The following is a 19,651-nucleotide window of genomic DNA, read 5'->3' as shown; positions in this document are numbered from 1 at the left end:
CACTCGCGAACAAGTCGCCAAAACTGACCAGCGAAGATGCGACTGAGACTCGCGACTTGACATACACGCGACTGAGCTGCCAAAACAGGGCAAAACTGTATTTTTGAAATTTTCAGATTTTTCCAACAAAACACTTTCCAAAAACACCTAAAACACTCAAAAATCTTTTTGTGCTTGAATTAACAAAGATTGAGCATGTGAAAACACATTTTATCAAGTACAATCACACAAATGAATATGGCATTTATTGAACATAAACTTGTGTGTTGTGTGTGGATATCAACAATGAGATAGTCCTTTGTCTAATGTGAAGCTTCAATGATCAATTCAACCAAGGCATACACAATTAGCACTAGATCATGTGACCAATCTCAATTATAGAAATATGAATATATGACCTCCCACACAACTTGATAACATAACTTGGAGCTTTTCATTTGACTCCACTTTCAATCATAACAATTGATCTTTTTGATCTTTTTAAGACAAACATCTCTCATTGTGAGAGGAATAGACAACATTTTTCTTTGAAGAACAGGCCTTTGGCCTTTTTGAAAGAAATTTCACTTTTAATATAAGGTCGCTTACCCTTTTTCCTAGTCAAATACTAGAATGTGCGACAGGCTTTTGCAGCTCAATATCTCTTTTCATTTGGAGATTTACATTTGGTGAGCTCTTTTTAGCAAAAAAAATAAAAAGTGGGAAGAGATATAGACACAAGTCTATGCATGTTTCAAGATCAACATAACCATTCACTAATCATTCATGACAAGTTTGAAGATCTATTTACAACAATCACATAGATTTCAAGATTTTTCCCATAGTGATATGAGTGCATGATAACAAGCAATGCTCGAAAATGCACAAAGCCATTAGCACAAAGGTACAAGGCAAAACGAGTTTTAAGACAAAAACTCAACAAAGTCAATCAAGCTTTTTGATTTTCAAATTTTTTATGTAATTTTTAGATTTTTGACTCAAGAAACAAAAAGATTGATAAAACACAATTAAGAAATATTCACAAGAAGAATAATCAAGCAACCAAGAACAAAAAAAACAGCAAACATACCACACAAACATAGTCACAAAGCATAGGAAGTATTAATGCATGGACATGTTGTAATGCTTATGCATGAGTACCCCTTTTCACCCACACGTCACTTGCGTTTGGGGTGATTTCCTTAAAGGATTGGGTACGGGAGTTAGGGCTTTCAAACCTTCGTGAGAAGCTTTCCAAGCAGTTGGTGAATGCACCAATCATCTTCATCACGTTCATCATTCCGGGATCTCCATTTTGCTCTCTAGGTTGATCACCTGCCCAAGTTCTCCTATCAATTCTTGGTCCTCCTGACCTTTGAGGAGTTGCATTGTTCTTTGCTCTCAGCTTTTGGCAATTTGGTCGAGTGTGCCCTTGAAGTCCGCAATAATGGTACACATACATTCCTCTAGGACCTCTTTGTGGTCGTGGACGTGACTTGGCACGAGATTCAGACCTGCCCACAGACTGATTACGATGATTCAGCATCCGTTGGTCCACCACATTCTTCTTCTCCTCCACCTCGAGCTTCACACCAGTAGGGTCAGCTACAACTGGATCTTTGGCCTTCACAAACTTCACTTCTTTAGTGACATTTCCAGTTGAGCTACTTCCTCCGGTATATCCCAGTCCGGATTTGTCTGAAAAACTCTTTTGAGATGATATAACATCATCTAGCTTCTTGGTGGTGACCCTCTCTATTTTTGCATTTGCTTGCACAATCTCATTCTCAAGAAATCTCACTTTAGTGTAAGCTTCGGACAGCTCACCATTCAGAGTTTCAATCTCGCATTTGGCCTCCCTATACCGGATTAGGAGACTTTTGTAGTCTTCCTCAGCCTTCTTCATCTTTCTCACAGCAGCCTTGGCCACCCTTGTGTATTCACCCGACTTCTCCAAGAGTGAGTTATAATTCTCTTGAAGAGTTGCTGTGCTTTCTTCTTCTTCAGCTTCTGACTCTTCAACAATTCCTAGTGAGTCATCATCACTATGTTCTCCAAGGTCTTGAACAAGCAAATTCAATTCATCCGAAGACTCAACATGAGCAATAGTCATGAAAGCTGAATAGTTCCCTTCTCCATCACAGCTCTCTTCAGATTCTGAGTCGGACGAGTCTGAATCACTCAAGGTCGTGGCATACACCTTGCCTTTCGATTTCAAATAATTAGGACATTCCTTCTTGAAGTGTCCATGCCCGTTGCATTCAAAACAAGTGACACCTTGTGTGGATTGGGATTCTTTTCCATCTTTCTTTTTGAAATCCCTCTTCTCCCTTCCAGAATTTTGGAATTTTCTCTTATCATCAAATTTTCCATTGTTTTTGAATTTCAAAAACTTTCTGAAATTTTTAACAAGATAGGCTACATCTTTGTCCACCATATCTTCTCCCGATGAGCCTTGATCTTCCACCTTCTCATTAATGGTCGTTAGAGCAAGGGATTTGCTCTTCCGTTGATTTGGCAGCGACATCTCATAGGTCTGCAGAGACCCAACCAGCTCCTGTACTTTGATGTCGTCAAGATCCTTGCTCTCTTCAATGGCTGTCACTTTAGCACGGAAACTTTCCGGCAATGATCGAAAGATCTTCCTTACAATCTTTGAGTCCTCCATTTTCACCCCCAAGTTAAACTTACTGACAACCACTTCGTTTAGCTTCCCATAGAAAGAGTCGAAAGACTCATCCTCACTCATCTTGAGCTCCTCAAACCGAGTAGTCAGCATTTGTAACTTGGTATCTTTCACTTTCTTCGTGCCTTCATAAGTTGTTTCCCGAATCTCCCATGCATCTTTGGCAATGATAATGTGAGAAATCCTGTGAAATTCATCTGGAGACACACCACAGAAAATAGCATTTAGTGCTTTACTGTTAGCATTAGATGCAGCAAGTGCTGCCTTATCCCATGTGGATTTGGCTGCCTCAGGTTTGGTCCAACCAATCTCAACAGCATCCCACACGGATTCATTAATAGAGCATAAAAAAGCTCTCATACGAACCTTCCAAAATGCATAATTACTTCCATCAAAATATGGAAGTGCATTAAGGAATTGAGACCTATCCATCTCAGAAAGGGAGTCAAGGATCACACAATGGTAATGAAACCAAACAGCTGTGTACCCGCTCTGATACCAATTGAAAGTTCAAAAACGTGTACAAAAACACTTTTGAACGTTTAGACCCCCAAAAACCAACTTAACCAACACAAGCAATATGTCAAACAACTAGTGTGCGGAAACTTAACATATGCTATAATATGAAATTGGTTAAATAACTATCTAAGCCATAACAAAATAAAACCACAGCAGATAATGTAAAGGCAGAGATAGAGAGGAAGGAAGATGCAAACACAAAGATAACACTCGATGTGTTATCGAAGAGGAAACCGAAGACCTCGGCGAAAAACCTCTCCGCCGCCGTCCAAGCGGTAATCAATCCACTAGAAAATACAGTTGGGATACAAGGACAGCAATAGACCCTCCAAGCCTAATCTACCCAGTGCACCTAAGCCCTCCAAGCTTCTTGCTCCAACGAGGTTACGCCGAACCTTTTTCTTTTCTAGCTTCCCGGATTCCGCTACTAGACCGTAGCATCAACCAATGAATATTGGCTCCTTCCTAACTGCTTCCCAGAACTCCAAACGTCTGTCTCACAAAGATGATAATGGTGAGAACCAGGTTTGGTATAATGCCTCTCAAGGATTTGACAATGGAGAGGAAGAGAGTGAGGGAATTTGATGAGACTCTAAGGTAGAGATTGTGGGTGAAACAATCTGGTTTTTCTTTAGGGTTTCTCTCTCAAAATTCTCTCTGGAAGCTCTCTTTCAATCGTGGGTTAAAAGGGTATTTATACTGGAGTGAAGAGGAATGCGAAACGTCAGGTTTTTCCAAAACAGGGGTGGCTCGCGGCTTGACCTCGCGGCTTGACTAAGTCGCGAGTTCCAGTTGCGAGTTAACTGTATGGCCAGTTGTCCTGTTTTGTCCTGTAGTGCTCCAGCTAGCATGACTGTTCATCTTCCAGCATGCTTGGCACGTGTGCATCTTCTGGCGGGTTGAAGCCGCGAGTCCACCCGCGAGTCCCAGCCGCGACACTCTGTTTTCTTGCACACTCTTGAGCAATCTTCACTCTATCTCACTCACTACCCTTACAATAATCCCACCTAAATACAGGGTTTTTAAATGCTGAATTACAAGCAAATTTGGCACGGAATAAAGCCAATTAGATGGTTGAATAAATTCAACCTTACATAGACTCCTTTATAGGTTTGATATGTGTTTGTTAAATGAACTCATTACACGTATCATAATAATGACATGACCTAAATGTGACCATTAACCAGGGATGGACCTAGGTGGGGGCCTAGGCCCCCCTAGCTCAATTTTTTATTTTTACTTTTTATTTTTTTTATGTATTATATATTTCATTTTTAGGTGGGCCCCCTTTCAAAACCTTAGGCCCTTCTTTTCCTCCAATCAGACTAGCTAGTCTAACCCAATTAGCAACTATTCAATCCAAAAACTTAACAAAAACAATAAAAACATTTGCAATGGTGATTGTATTTTAGCTATTTAAAAAAAAAAAAAAAAACTATTTTACCACCAAAGAACCAAAAAACCATGTGTTATTGGAGAAGTTATAGCTAAAGTTTTTGCAATTATAGTAAACTAGTATAAATACTAATTGATTGTAATAAGTTGTTAAAAATAAAATAAAATATTTTATTAAGATCTCTTTCTTCAATTAAAAAACTCAAATTTTCTCGCTTCCTTTATTATTTTAATAAGTTGTTTATATTATTTTAAATGAAGTGATAAAAAAAATAGAATATTTGATGTTAGGTATATTGTAAAGTGAAGTAGTAAAATAGATAAAGTAGTTTTTTGAGATGCTAAAAGTTAAAATTTTTAATATCACTACTGTGAATGCTCTAACTTCAAAATAAAAATAAAAATCCAAGCTAGCCTATTATTATTTATTTTTGTCTTTGTTGGTAGATGAATGTATATTGATGTATTAAGAAACAACGATTTTGTATATTTACAATTTGTTAATACTATATGGATGCTTGAATAATCACTTACTTTACTTTTTTTTTTTTTTTGAATCACTAAATTGATAACAAAAATTATTACAACATAATAACAATAAACAATACACAAACCCTCTATATTTCCTAATTATTAAATTATATAAAGTTATATTATATTTATACGGTATTAGATGTAAAAATTAATGGGTAAATTTTTTTCTTTTTAATTTTTTACCCTATAAACTTTTACATCACATACAGGTGCCTTTGCTAATACACCAAATCTCAATCTCATGTAATGACCGAGATTATGAACAACTATCTTTTTTTCTTTTATTATTCTTTAATTTAAAACCACTGCATAGATGTGTTTGTGGTGTAGTTTTGAGCCATTTTTAGCAACGCAAAGTGTAGTGTTGTTGGGCCAAAACAATTTCCACACCTCACTACAATTTTGTAGTCACATGTGCAATGTACAAGGCACAGTTTAGTAGCTTTTGGGTTGGTATATTTTTCAAGAAGTCATGGTCAATTACTAATATATAATAAAGAGCGTCTACTCATAACTCACAAAAACTCACCCTTTAGTCTTAGAGTTTGAGAATGATCTATAGTCAATGTTGTTCTTTGGTTTTGGGATAGACTGTTCTATGTTATTATTTGGTTTAGGACTAGGTTGATCTGTCATTAGGGTGTACGAAATTTAAGTTAGCGATGTGTAAAAATATTTTCAAATCAAGGGATTCAAACCCCTTAACATGATATAGCGTCACCCCTAGCATTTCCTTGCCCCCTACTCCCACCATCCAAACATAAAAGACAAGAAAAGGATCACGGGTGTTTTATGCAAAACAATATTAATTACCAAGGGATTCAAGATCTAGTTTTGATGTTGGGCTTTCTTGGGACCTTTGTAGGTTACTTTTTTTTTTTACCTCAACTATTATTTAATCTTAAACTTTCATTTTTTTTGGTTGGAAAGTTTGTGGTTTAGTTTTTGGCAAAACTACATTATTGGTTCTTGAAGTTTACCTTATGAGCACAATTGGTACCTCAAGTTTCAAGTGTGCAATTGATCCCTTATGTTTAAGAAGTAACATGCCTCTAGAAATTTTTGTGTAAGAAGAGAGTAATTGGCGTTGAAATTGTAAAATACCACTTCAATGGGATAAAAGAGGAGATGGAAAACCAATTTAAATTTAGTCAAGTTCTAAAAATGAGTACTACTAGTCCTTTTATTAACTTGCCGTTAATATCAATGTGGCTAACGGAATAATGATGTGGCATTTTTTAATTGAAGTGACATTTTTATTAAAATATTACAAAAATGAATTTACAAGTTAAGAACAAACTAATCGGGTTCCCAAATCAAATCTTTTAACAAGGATATCATTAAGATTTGATTTTGGAAGGCAGTGGTACTACAGCGGCAGCAACAGAGATGAAGGCAGTGCTGTCGCAGTGACAAAATAACCACAAAGGTTGGAGAGCAAGTTTTGGTTTGACAACCAGTCGAAACCCAAGCAAGGTGTTGTGTGGGGTGCCTTTCTCCCCAAGATATAAACTTTCGACACAATCGAAGATTTCTAGTGGTACCTTTCCAACCTTCCTAACCATTCACTTTTTTTTTTTTGGTCTATTTCTTTAATTCATGATATGGGTTTCTCTTCATCTTTCCCCTCTTTCATTTTTATTTTTGTTTGGTTAAGAAGTGCAAATATAGCTTGATGGTAAAGGAGGATTTTATTTGTTAGATCTAGATAGGTTGTGTATTAATTCATTTTTCCTCATACTAATCAATATTTATACTTGGTTTGCTAGAGTTCAAGTTTGATTAAAAATGTGAGCTCATTGTGCAGATTGTATGATCAAATATTCAAGCCTATTCTATAAAAATAAAAAAAAATAAAAATAAAAAAAAGGGATATTCAAGCCCAACAAGTTGCTTGCAAATGCTAATTTTCACTTTTCAAAGCTGGAATTGAACCCAAATGGGATGATCCCAAGTGGCTTGAAATCGCAAAAGTCTCACTTGAATAGAATATTTTAATAAAATTGAGATAGCATTAAGATTTGATTTTGGAATTGGGAGGGTCTGTTTTTGACGTGTAAATTCATTTTTTAATATTTTAATAATAAAAAATGTCATATTAGTCAAGAAGATGCTCTGTCATTGTTCCGTTAACCACGTAAGTAATAACACTAACAACAGTTAACTGAAGGGCTAACCGCGCCCATTTTATAAACATAAAGTACCAATAATGCTCACTTGAAACTTGAGAGACTAATTGTGCTCTTGGGGTAAACTTTAGAGACTAATAATGTAGTTTCCCCTTAGTTTGTTTAATAGGACAAAGTTTCACTACAAAATTAGTTGTGACCTAAAGGTTACAACTTCTTTTAAAGAAATTAACATTACTATATATTTTGAAAATCTAACCACAAGATTGCATGTTCTTTACATTTTTAACACAAATGTCAAATTTTGTTCCAATCAGATGTTATTATTATATGTTCAATAAACTTATTTTTATGTATAATTTTAGATTTCAAAAACTTACAATTTAAACAATTAATTGTTGACATAGAAATTTATCTTTGATCTTTTGGAAAATTTGAAAGTACGAAGGATATAAGAAAAAAATTTTAATCTAATTCCAAATTTATCAAAATTCACGCCCAATAAAAAAAAATTAAGTGAAATTGTAGACTTAGGCTACAATCAAGTTGGAATCCAAACTTTATCCTTTAAAATAAGAGCAACATGGTAATTTTTAGATTTTCTAGAATGGCTTGTAATGGGCCATTTTAGAGGCCCATGAGCCTCATTTTGCAATTCTTTTTCTTCCCCTTTTGATATTGGTAAGAAATGATCCTACTACTACTTGAACCCCCCTCATGCCTTCAAATCCAATGTTTTAGTACATAGTTAGGTACCATTTGGACCATGATGTCTAGTGCTTTTAGGAAAGATTTAGCAATGATTTATATAAAGATTTTATTCCTCAGACTGATCATCCTTTGGGCTATTTGGCAACAAAGAAATATACAGATACATGAATACAAGGAAGTAAGTGCTTTATCAACTTTACTAACCATTTGAAGGCTTCAAGCAAACCAAGAACCAGCTAAGCCACAAATATAGCAGTAGGCAATGACACTTTAGGACACCAATGGAATTGGTAAATTCTGATTAATATAGAAAGGATAAAAGCAAAATCCAGCAACAGAGCATTATCAAGAGCAAAAAACAGCCTAACTAGACAGAGCCATCATCCTCTTTAAAGACATGCTTTCAAGAAGGAAGAAATGGAGGACAAGTCAAAGATTTTGGAGGACATCGTTGACCTTGGTAGACCATCTCTAGGACAAGGAATTCTTGTTGTACCCCCAGTCATTTTGCAAGATGCTACTAAATTAGGTAAGATAGCAGCTAGAAACTTTCCAATCTCCCACTCGAATGTGTAAATCTAATGTTTTGGTTTTCTCCAATAGTATATATAAAACAATAATGATAAAGTTTAGTTTTCATATCAAAAGTAATACTTTCATGCCTAGAACGAGCCGAAAGAAAACACAACCTGCTGGATTCATTTATTCAAAAGTACATTAAAAATAAACATAAATTTCTGACAGCTTAATGAATTTTCCATATGAATATCGAAAAGTGGTCTACCTTGCTAGAAACCCTAACTTGCTAATTTTCGCATTTGGAAGAGCTGTTCACCTGTCAAGTAAAACTAAACTCTCCACAAAATTAGGTGTGTAAATAATACATTCAGGCATTGGAATATTTAGAATTTCCTCATTTAAACTATCTGGGTCAAATAAAAAGCTCTGATAGGGGGTAAACCTTTCGACCAAAAGTTCCCCATTGGTGGTGCAGCTAAAGAACTCTGCAACCTGTTTCATCGGTACACTTTTTCTAGCCCAAGACTCAACCACACCATACTCCTTCATCACCCATATGTAGCATATGTCACTCATCTCAACTAGATCTTCACCAAAAACAATCAAAGCCAACGATCCCTTGAACATTGCAAGGCGTTCAAAATGCTTTACAATTCCTTCTAAGTAATTTTGAGGCAGCAAAATCTCACGGAATCTCTCATCATTGATGTCAAAGGACAAGATGAACTTATGGTCCCCTGAAAATGCTATAAAATGTAAAGCTCCGTTAAAACATAATCGGGTTGGGAAATATACCTGATCAACTGATCCATTGGGTCCAGAATCAAAGCCACTAAATGACCCCACCGAAATTACAGCCTTTCTCCACGAATCAGTACTCAGTGTGTAAATCTCGGCCTCAGCGGGTTTGCGTGTCACTTGTTGTATAGCAAACGTAACTCTCAGAATCTTGTAGTCATTGTTTTGAGGATGATACCCAAATCCAAAAACGGCTCGATCAGCAGGATGAGTAGATAGAAGCTTTTTTAACTTTCTAATGCTTGGGTTCCACAAGTACAAAGAGCGTCTAAGATAGTTTTCATCAGGGTCATCGTTGATTGCAGCAAGACAGAACACGCCGTTACAGAAGCCAATTATGAGGTTGATAGGAAAGGGAATTTCAAACCTTGAAATCTGGGTCAAAGTGCGGTTTGTATTGTAAACAAACGTAGTCCATTCTTGGGAAGATGAAGGATCCAGTGACGGGTAATTTCTTAGTGGCGTGACTAACAGATAACCATAGTTGTTGATGTCGGATAATGAACTTGCTAGATCGAGGTGTTTTGTAATGAAAATGGGGTTTGTGATAGTGGAGTTCCAAGATTGAGAAACGCACCTGAATCGGATTAAGGATTTCACAGGCAGCCGAATCAGGATGTCGAATACGACGTTGTCAGGGAGAAGCTCGGAGAGGTACAACATCTCCGTAGATCGAGACATCTGTGGTTGGTCTGTTTGATGACTTATCTTCAAAGCACAAAGCAAAATCTGGGGTTTCCGAGTTCTGATGGATTCTGAAAAAATATACCTGTTTTATTTACAAATGGACAAGTAAATGTGTCTTAACCAAGTTTGGTAGAACTCTAACGTACGCTTGCATTTTGGGTTTCAGTTAGGTATTGATAAAAAAATTTGTCAACAAATAAAAGATTTAATTTTTTTTTCTTTTCTTTGTGGTGTACTCTTGATAAATTCTTCTAAAGTTTTCATTGAATTTAGGGTCCGTTTGGTTTGACAACTAGTCGAAACCCAAGCAAGGTGTTGCGTGGGGTGCCTCTCTCCCCAAGATATAAACTTTCGACACAGTCAAAGATTTCTAGTGGTACCTTTCCAACCTTCCTAAACCATCACTTTTTTCTGTCTATTTCTTGATTCATGATTTGGGTTCCTCTTCATCTTTGCCCTCTTTCATTTTTATTTTTGTTTGGTTAAGAAGTGCAAATATAGCTTGATGGTAAAGGAAGATTTTATTTGTTAGATCTAGATAGGTTGTGTATTATTTCATTTTTCCTCATACTAATCAATATTTATACTTGGTTCGCTAGTGTTCAAGTTTGATTAAAAATGTGAACTCTTTGCGCAGATTCTATGATCAAATATTCAAGCCCATTCTACAAAATATATATATATATATATATATATATATATATTCAAGCCCAACAAGTTGCTTGCAAATGCTAATTTTCACTTTTCAAAGCTGGAATTGAACCCAAATGGGATGATCCCGAGTGTGCTACCAGAGGAAAGTGGTCCATCATGAGCAACAGAAAGGCCAGCCTTAATATCATGTGGCTTGAAATTGCAAAAATCTCACTTGAACAGAATATTTTAATAAAATCGAGATAGCATTTAGATTTGATTTTGGAATTGGGTGGGTTTGTTCTTGACGTGCAAATTTATTTTTTAATATTTTAATAATAATAAAATGTCATATTGGTCAAAAAGATGTTCCGTTATTGTTCCGTTAACCACATAAGCAATAATACAAACAACAATTAACTGAAGGACTAACCGCTCATTTTATAAATATAAAGGACCAATAGTGTTCACTTGAAACTTAAGGGACTAATTGTGCTCATGGGGTAAACTTTAGGAACTAATAGCGTAGTTTCGCCTTAGTTTTTTTAAATAGGAAAAAGTTCCACTACAAAATTAGTTGTGATCTAAAGGGTACAACTTCCTTTAAAAAAATTAACATTACTACATATTTTGAAAATCTAACCACAAGATTGCATGTTCTTTACGCTTTTAATACAAATGTCAAATTTTGTTCCAATTAGATATTATTATATGTTCAATAAACTTATTTTTTATACATAATTTTAAATTACAAAAACTTACAATTTAAATAATTAATTGTTGATATAGAAATTGACTTTTGATCTTTTGGAAATTTTGAAAGTACAAAGGATATAAGAAAAATTTTTTTTATCAAATTCCAAATTTATCAAAATTCACGCCTAATAAAAAAAATTAAGTGAAATTGTAGACTTAGGCTACAATCAAGTTGGAAGCCAAAATTTATCCTTTAAAATAAGAGCAACGTGGTAATTTTTAGATTTTCTAGAATGGCTTGTAATGGGCCATTTTAGAGGCCCATGAGCCTCATTTTGCAATTCTTTTTCTCCCCCTTTTTTATATTGGTTAGAAATGATCCTACTGATGCTTGAACCCCCTCCCATGCCTTCAAATCCAATGTTTTAGTACATAGGTAGGTACCATTTGGACCATGATGTCTAGTGCTTTTAGGAAAGATTTAGCAATGATTTATATAAAGATTTTATTCCTCAGACTGATCATCCTTTGGGCCATTTGGCAACAAAGAAATATACAGAATCACAGATACATGACCCAAACCTTGAAATCTGGGTCAACGTGCGGTTGGTATTGTAAACAAAAGTAGTCCATTCTTTGGAAGATGAAGGATCCAGTGGCAGGTAATTTCTTAGTGGCGTGAATAACAGATAACCATTGTTGTTGATGTCGGATAATGAAGTTGCTAGATCGAGGTGTTTTGTAATGAAAATGGGGTTTGTGATAGTGGAGTTCCAAGATTGAGAAACGCACCTGAATCGGATTAAAGATTTCACAGGCAGCCGAGTCAGGAGGATTTTTTTAGAAAATAACTATAAAATCTAAAGAATATCATTAGTTAGCAAACGTTTCAAACTATTTTGATTTATAACAATTCGAGTTTGGTGGAGTCGATTTGTGGGTTGTAAAATCGAGTTTAGTATACTCAATTTCCCTTTTTTGCAGCAGATGACGTGGGGAAATGGCACACAGAAATCGAGTTAAATAAACTCGATTTCTATGCATACAAACTGAGTCCAATACACTTGGTTTTTACACATAGAAATCGAGTCCGTTGGACTCGATTTCTGTGTATAAAAAACGAGTCTATTAGACTCGGTTTATATGTACAAAAACCGAATCTTCAAAAAACTCTCATTCAAAACGACTCCTCTCAAAAAACTCAGTCCTCCCACACTAACACACTTACAGTCCTCTCAAAAAAAAACTCTTTAGTTCAAAAAACTCTCTCATTCCCTCTGATTCTTCAGTCAGGAACGAGTGCGTCTCAGTCTCTCTCTCACTCTCATTCCATTCCATCTCGGTCTCAGCTCCGCTCTCTGATCCGGCTCCATCGCCGTTCCGTCGCACTCATTCCCTCTCTTCAGCTCCGTCCTTCTCCGTCGCCGTTCCGTCGCACTCATTCCCTCTGATTCTTCAGTCAGGAACGAGTGGTTCTGCAGACAAAGAAACCGAGTTCAAAGGAGTCGGTTTCTAAGCCTGAAAAACAAGTTCATTGAACTCGGTTTTCAAGCCTGGAAATCGAGTTCAACGCTGTCGGTTTCCAAGCCTGGAAACCGAGTTCATTAAACTCGTTTTTCAGGCTTAGAAACCGACAGAGTTGAACTCGATTTCTGCCTACGTGGCCACTCTGCCAACCTCAGCTAAAAACCCAGAAATCGACCCTGCTTAACTCGAATTGCTAGAAACCAAAATAGTTTAAAACGTTTCCTAACTAATGATATTGTTTGGGTTTTGTTGTTATTTTCTAAAAAATCCCGAGTCAGGATGTCGAATACTACGTTGTCAGGAAGAAGCTCGGACGACAGGGACAACATCTCCGTAGATCGAGACATCTGTGGTTGGTCCGTTTGATGACTTATCTTCAAAGTTCAAAGCAAAATCTGGAGTTCCCGATTCTGATGGATTCAGATAAATATACCTGTTTTATTTACAAACGGTCAAGTAAATGTGTCTTTTACCAAGTTTGGTAGAACTCTATCTAACGTACGCTTGCATTTTGGGTTACAGTTAGGTATTGATAAAAAAAATTTGTCAACAAATAAAAGATTTAATTTTTTTTTTCTTTTCTTTCTGGTGTACTCTTGATAAATTCATCTAATGAATTCATTGAATTTAATTGAGAAAGTAATATATTGAGGAATTTGCTCAATTTCCAAGCTTAACGGAGAAATTGGCTAGAAATTTTGAATTACCCCAAACATAAACATTAAAAAAAAAAAAAAAAAAAGGTAGCATTTTTTATTTCATTTTAAAATTGTATTTAGCCAAATAATGAGTGATATCTGATTTTTGGCTAAAATTAACTTTTCATCTATGTATATTTGGGATTCTTTCATTTTGGTTCTTTGTTTTTGGCCTGTTTCATTTTAGTCTCTAAATTTTATAAGACAAAGTCTATTTCATCTTGTTTAGCTGTGTCAACATTGTTTCATTTTGATTATTTTAAATATTTAGTTAATTATCATAATTTGATGATTAAGTGGCTAAAAAAATCAATTTAAAATTCGTAATTATCTATTTAAAAAAAATCAGAAAAATCAAAGAAAAAGTCGAGATAAATTTATTTATTTATATATTATTTAAAAATGTCAAAATGCTTATCAAAACTTTGACCTCCCGATAGTATGCCAATAGACACTTCATTGTTTTCATTTGAATTTTCAACAGATTCCTCCATTTTTCTAACTTGCATTCTTTTCTTATCGCCTTAGGGGGACAGATATTACATATTAGTTGGGATAGCTACGAATTGAAGAGATCTAATGGAACTCTAAAATCATGGACTCCTTTCTCTATTTAAAAAAAAAAAAAAAAAAAAAAAAAAAAAGAAGAAGAAGAAGAGGGGAACACACAACACATAAGAAACCAACAAGCAATCAGAGAGAGCAAGAGAAAATTAGACCTAAAGCCTTTATGTTGAGAACCATTTTCTAAGGACAGTAAATGAATCAAACCATTCAAAAACAACTTGGGCTCAACTTAATAAAAAGCATGTTCATGTTTGTAAATAAATAGACCTTTAGCCTTAGTTTTAAGTTAGTTTAATAAACAAGCTAAGCCTAAGCCAAAAAAATTTGTTCATGAACAAGCTTGTGAGCTATAAGGCTTGATATAAAACAAGTCAAGTATAGACTCCTTTATAGGTTTGATATACGTTTGTTAAATGAATTCATTACGCATATCTTAATAATGAGATGGCTTAAATGAGACCACTAACAAGGGATGGACTTAGGTGGGGGCCTGGGCCCCCCAGCAAACACCCCCCCCCCCTTTTTTTTTTTTTATACGTATTGTATATTTTATTTTTTTAGTTGGGCCTCCTTCCAAACCTTAGGCCCTCCTCCACTCCCAATAAATTTAGCTAGCCTAGCCTAACTAGCAACTATCCAACCTAATAAAAACATTCACAATGATAATTATATTTTAGCAAAAAAAAAAAAAACTACTTTACCATCAAAGAACAAAAAAATCGTGTGTTATTGAAGAAGTTAAAGCTAAATTTTTGCAACTATAGTAAACTCGTATAAATACCAGTTAACTGTAGCAAGTTGTTAAAAATAAAATACAATATTTTATTAAGATTATCCATCTTCCTTCAATTAAAAAACTCAAATTTTCTCTCTTCCTTTATTATTTTTGAAAGTTCAAATATGTGTATAAACACCCTTGAACGTTTAGATCCCCAAATTACAACTTAACCAATTCAAGTATTATGTCAAACAACTAGTGTGCGGAAACTTAACATAAGCTATAATAAGGAATTAGAAAAACTATCTAAGCCAAAATAAAAACACAACCCACAGTAGTTAATAAAAGGCAAAGATAAGAGGGAAGGAAAATGCAAACACAAAGACAACACGTGATGTGTTATCGAAGAGGAAACTGAAGCCCTCGGCGTAAAACCTCTCCGCCGCCCTCCAAGCGGTAAACAATCCACTAGAAAATATAGTTGGGATACATGGACAGCAATAGACCCTCCAAGCCTAATCTACCCAGTGCACCTAAGCCCTCCAAGCTTCTTGCTCCAACGAGGTTGCGCCGAACCTTTTTCTTTTCTAGCTTCCCGAATTCCGCTATTAGATCGTAGCATCAACCAATGAAGATTGGTTCCTTCCTAACTGCTTCCCAGAAATCCAAACAGCTCTCTCACAGTGATGAATATGGTGAGAACAAGGTTTGGTAAAATGCCTCTTAAGGATTTGACAATGGAGAGGAAGAGAGTTGAGGAATTTGAAGAGACTCTGATGTATAGATTGTGGGTGAATCAATCTTGTTTTTCTTTAGGGTTTCTCTCTCAAAATTCTCTCTGGAAGCTCTCTTACATTTGTGGGTAAAAGGGATATTTATACTAGAGTAGGAGAGGAATGTGAAACGTCAGGATTTACAAAACAGGGGTGGCTCGCGACTTGACCTCGTGACTTAGTCAAGTCGCGAGATCCAGTCGCGAGATAACCGTATGGCCAGTTGTCCTGTTTTTATCCTGTAGTGCTCTAGCTAGCATGACTGTTCACCTTTTGGCATGCTTGGCACGTGTGCTGCGTCTGGCGGCTTGCAGCCGCGAGTCACCCGCGAGGCCAAGCCGCGAGTCTCTGTTTTCTTGCACACTCTTGAGCAAACTTCACTCTATCTCACTCACTACCCTTACATCAAACCCACCTAAATACAGGGTTACTAAATGCTGAAATACAAGCAAATTTGGCATGGAATAAAGCCAATTAGATGGTTGAATAAATTCAACCTTACAATCTCCCCCTTTGGCTATTCCGTGATAAAACCCTAAAACAGACTCTAGACTTAACATGTGAGTTGGGAACAGTTGAACAAAACTCACTCACACCTAACTCTAGAAGCTGTGAAGCACTTGAATCATATGAACATAAGACTCCTGAAACACAACAATACACCATGATCATTATAAGCAGAAAATCGTGAAATGCATATGAAACAGGCAATATGTGATCAAGCAAAGATGGAGTTAAGAAACAAACCATGGCTTGATCAACCAAGTAATCACTACAAGGTAGTGACCACAATACTCATTCACACTTGGAATGAACACAAGGACATACAAGCTAACAAGCACAAGGCAAGATACTTGTATGCACAACACTCAACCAATGCATAATACACAAAGTATATGCATCTAGGAACATTCCTACAAGGGCACAAGAGTGACAGTACATAAATAAAATTGCAAGACATTTAGATAGAAGTACTGATTTCAACATAGCATAATAAGGCTGCATTAAGCAAGGTACAAACCATAAAGCCTACATAATATGCATAAAAACATTACCCTAAAAGCTTACAGAAGCACATAGGTACAAACCACAAAAAATATCCTGGATAACATCAACAAAATATATAAAAGATTAAACCAAGAGTATAAGTTATGAGTTAGAAACAAATATACACCAAAACCACAGTGTATCAAACCCATATAAACACTAAAAGTCCAAAAACATAAACCTATAAGATTAGAGGATAAGACTTAAAGCAAAAGTATGTCAAAAGTATGTGTGTACTCCCCCTATCACTATGCACACTTCCCTTTGAACTTTCTCCCCCTTACTGAATGCTCTCCTCCTTTTTGGCACGAATAGCTAAAGGCTGTCGTCCAACTTTTGTTGAATAGCGTCTAGCTGATTCTCCATAGTCTCGAGACGCATTTGAACATGGTTGTTTGTGGAGTAGAGAAGAGTCACAATCTCATCAATGCGTTTCTGAATATGCTCAAGTAAACTGCCCACTCTATCAGTATGAGGAGCAGTCTGTGCTTGCGGAATACTAGCTTGTGGAACTTCAGGAACAGCATGCGAAGTAGATGTGGTATGTGCAGATGTCTCTGACTCAGGGGCAGATGGAGTAACCGGAGAAATGTGTGCACTCTTTGGTGTTTTAGAGGAGTGACTTTTGCTAGCTTGAAGAGTGTACATGGAAATAGGACGCTGGCGGGTCAACATTTTTCCATCTGTAGGAGGAACAATGCCTTCACGAAGAATGAGCTTCATGATGAGACTGTAAAATGAAATAATTCCTCGAGCTGCAGTTCGAACCGCGGTCTTCCTCATGGTGTAATAGATGTGAGCACATATATCAATGGGGGCTCCTGTAATAAGATCACAAAGGAATAGAGCTCTCCCAAGATTGATGAAAGTAGTGTTGGACAGTGGGTAGAGATTAGTGAACATGATCAACTTCAGTGTGGTCAGCTCTGGTGCAAACTTTGCTATGCTGATGGATGTTCCTGTATTGGATACTTCATGATCGGATCCTAGGATTTGTAGAATTTCTTGAATCTCTGGAGTTCGATCATCGTACGGAGTTAGATCCACATTCTGAGGTCTAGTGATGCCGAGAAGATCTGCGATGGAGTTTGGGGAAATGCCAAACTCTTTTCCTCTGACCCAGAAAATAAGTTCAGCTCCAAGATCAGTTGCATTGGAGAAGCATTCTTTGATCAGTTAATCCATTGGATCGTCAAAGTTCCCAAACAAGTTTGTCCAATCTCGTTGCTCAAAGATTCGAGGGATAAAAGTGGTCCCTAAGGTGTTAAACTCCACCACCCATTCCACTATGGGAGTTGACTTGTCAAAGATGTTTGAGTAGATGTGTGAGATAAGTGGAGTTCTGAACCTCTCCTCATTGGAGTCTTGAGATGCCTATGATGATAGTCGAGTCCTTTTAGCAACTGGTGTTGCTGGATCGTCAGCAACAATGTCTTTACCCCTGGAAGATCGACGAGACATCTGCAAGAAAATAGGCCCACAGCAAAGAACCAACAACAGTACCACACAAGATAAATATCAACATGATTCGATGCGAATAGAAGTGAAAAACAGAGATTTCAATACATAAATACAAACTTAAGATAGTGCAAACCCAACCAAACTTCCATCAATACTAAGGTGCATAAAGTGACGGTTGCAGCAAAATGGTGATAGTACAAAAAGGCATAGAGAGATAAGTTCAAACAGAACTGTCAATGAGACAGTTTACCATGACCATGGTATGCATACAAAGACAGCATTTGAACATTAAGAACAGATATCATAAAACATTCCACATAAGATATGGACATGGAAAAAAATTTCAAAATGAAGGATCAACGTACCCAAACTAGAGCACAGGGCTGTGAGACACAACATTTAGAAAAAAATTGATTTAAAGGAATACTTTCAAGATGCCAACATCCACACGTTATGTTAGCATAAAAGCACAGAAAACCGATGCCATAAACCAACATCAACACACTAACAAGTGAAAGGAGCAAGTCATATAAATACCAAACCCATTTAACAAAAGATATTCAGAATCAACAACAGGCAAATATCAGAACAATGAAAAAGCACAATGTGACCACTCAAACATGAAAACGGATGAAATCAACAACAAACATAACAAGCCATACCCATCACACAAAGAGAGGAATGTTTCAAACACAATATCAATCCAAATGGTAAGAGAAACATCTATGAAATAGGGAAAATGAGATGAGGAAAACAAGACTCATACCTTTTCTTGATGATTTGGATAAGAAAAGAAGCACCAATGAGGTTTGAAAATGGGTACACGGAGTGTTTGGGAAGGAGACAGTTGAGAATGAAGATGAACAGTCACAAAAGTTCGAGGGAAAAACTGAAAAAGATTTAAAAACTGCCCCTATTTTTGCCAAACACGCGTTTTTCGTGACTGAAGAGAGTCGCCACAAAGTCACCAGTTCAAGCTGCCAAAACACTCAAAGACAAAAGTTTGAAAAATTTTCTAGATGTTTTTCGCAACTGGAAGGTCTACCCGTGAGAGAGTCGCGAGCTGAGCCGCGAGAATCTCTGAGTAACCCTCGTGACTAGACCTTCCACTCACAAACAAGTCACTAAAAATGACCCGCGAAGACACGACTGAGACTCGCGACTTGACTTACCCGCGACTGAGTCGCCAAAACAGGACAAAACAGGTTTTTTGAAATTTTCAGATTTTAAACAAAATACTTTCCAAAAACACCTAAAACACTCAAAAATCTTTTTGTGTTTGAATTAACAAAGATTGAGCATGTGAAAACACATTTCATCAAGTACAATCACACAAATGAATATGACATTTATTGAACATAAACTTGTGTGTTGTGTGTGGATATCAACAAAGAGATAGTCCTTAGTCTAATGTGAAACTTCAATGATCAATTCAATCAAGGCATACACAATTAGCACTAGATCAAGTGATCCATCTCAATTATAGAAATATGTATATATGACCTCCTACAAAACTTGATAACATATCTTGGAGCTTTACATTTGACTCCACTTTCAAACATAACATTTGATCA

At 36.2% G+C, this 19,651-nt stretch overlaps 1 protein-coding gene across 1 annotated transcript; it reads right to left on the bottom strand.

Moving 5' to 3' along the window:
• Positions 1-8,784: 8,784 nt before the first annotated feature.
• LOC126691316 (F-box protein At3g07870-like) lies at positions 8,785-9,933 on the bottom strand. Its single transcript, XM_050386368.1, has one exon. The coding sequence runs from the start codon at positions 9,931-9,933 to the stop codon at positions 8,785-8,787; it is 1,149 nt and encodes a 382-aa protein (XP_050242325.1).
• Positions 9,934-19,651: the final 9,718 nt, after the last annotated feature.

This window comes from Quercus robur, chromosome 7, assembly GCF_932294415.1.
Source record: "Quercus robur chromosome 7, dhQueRobu3.1, whole genome shotgun sequence".
NCBI lineage: Eukaryota > Viridiplantae > Streptophyta > Magnoliopsida > Fagales > Fagaceae > Quercus > Quercus robur.
The sequence above is the reverse complement of the archived record's forward strand: the minus strand, read 5'-3'. Positions and strand labels throughout refer to the sequence as shown.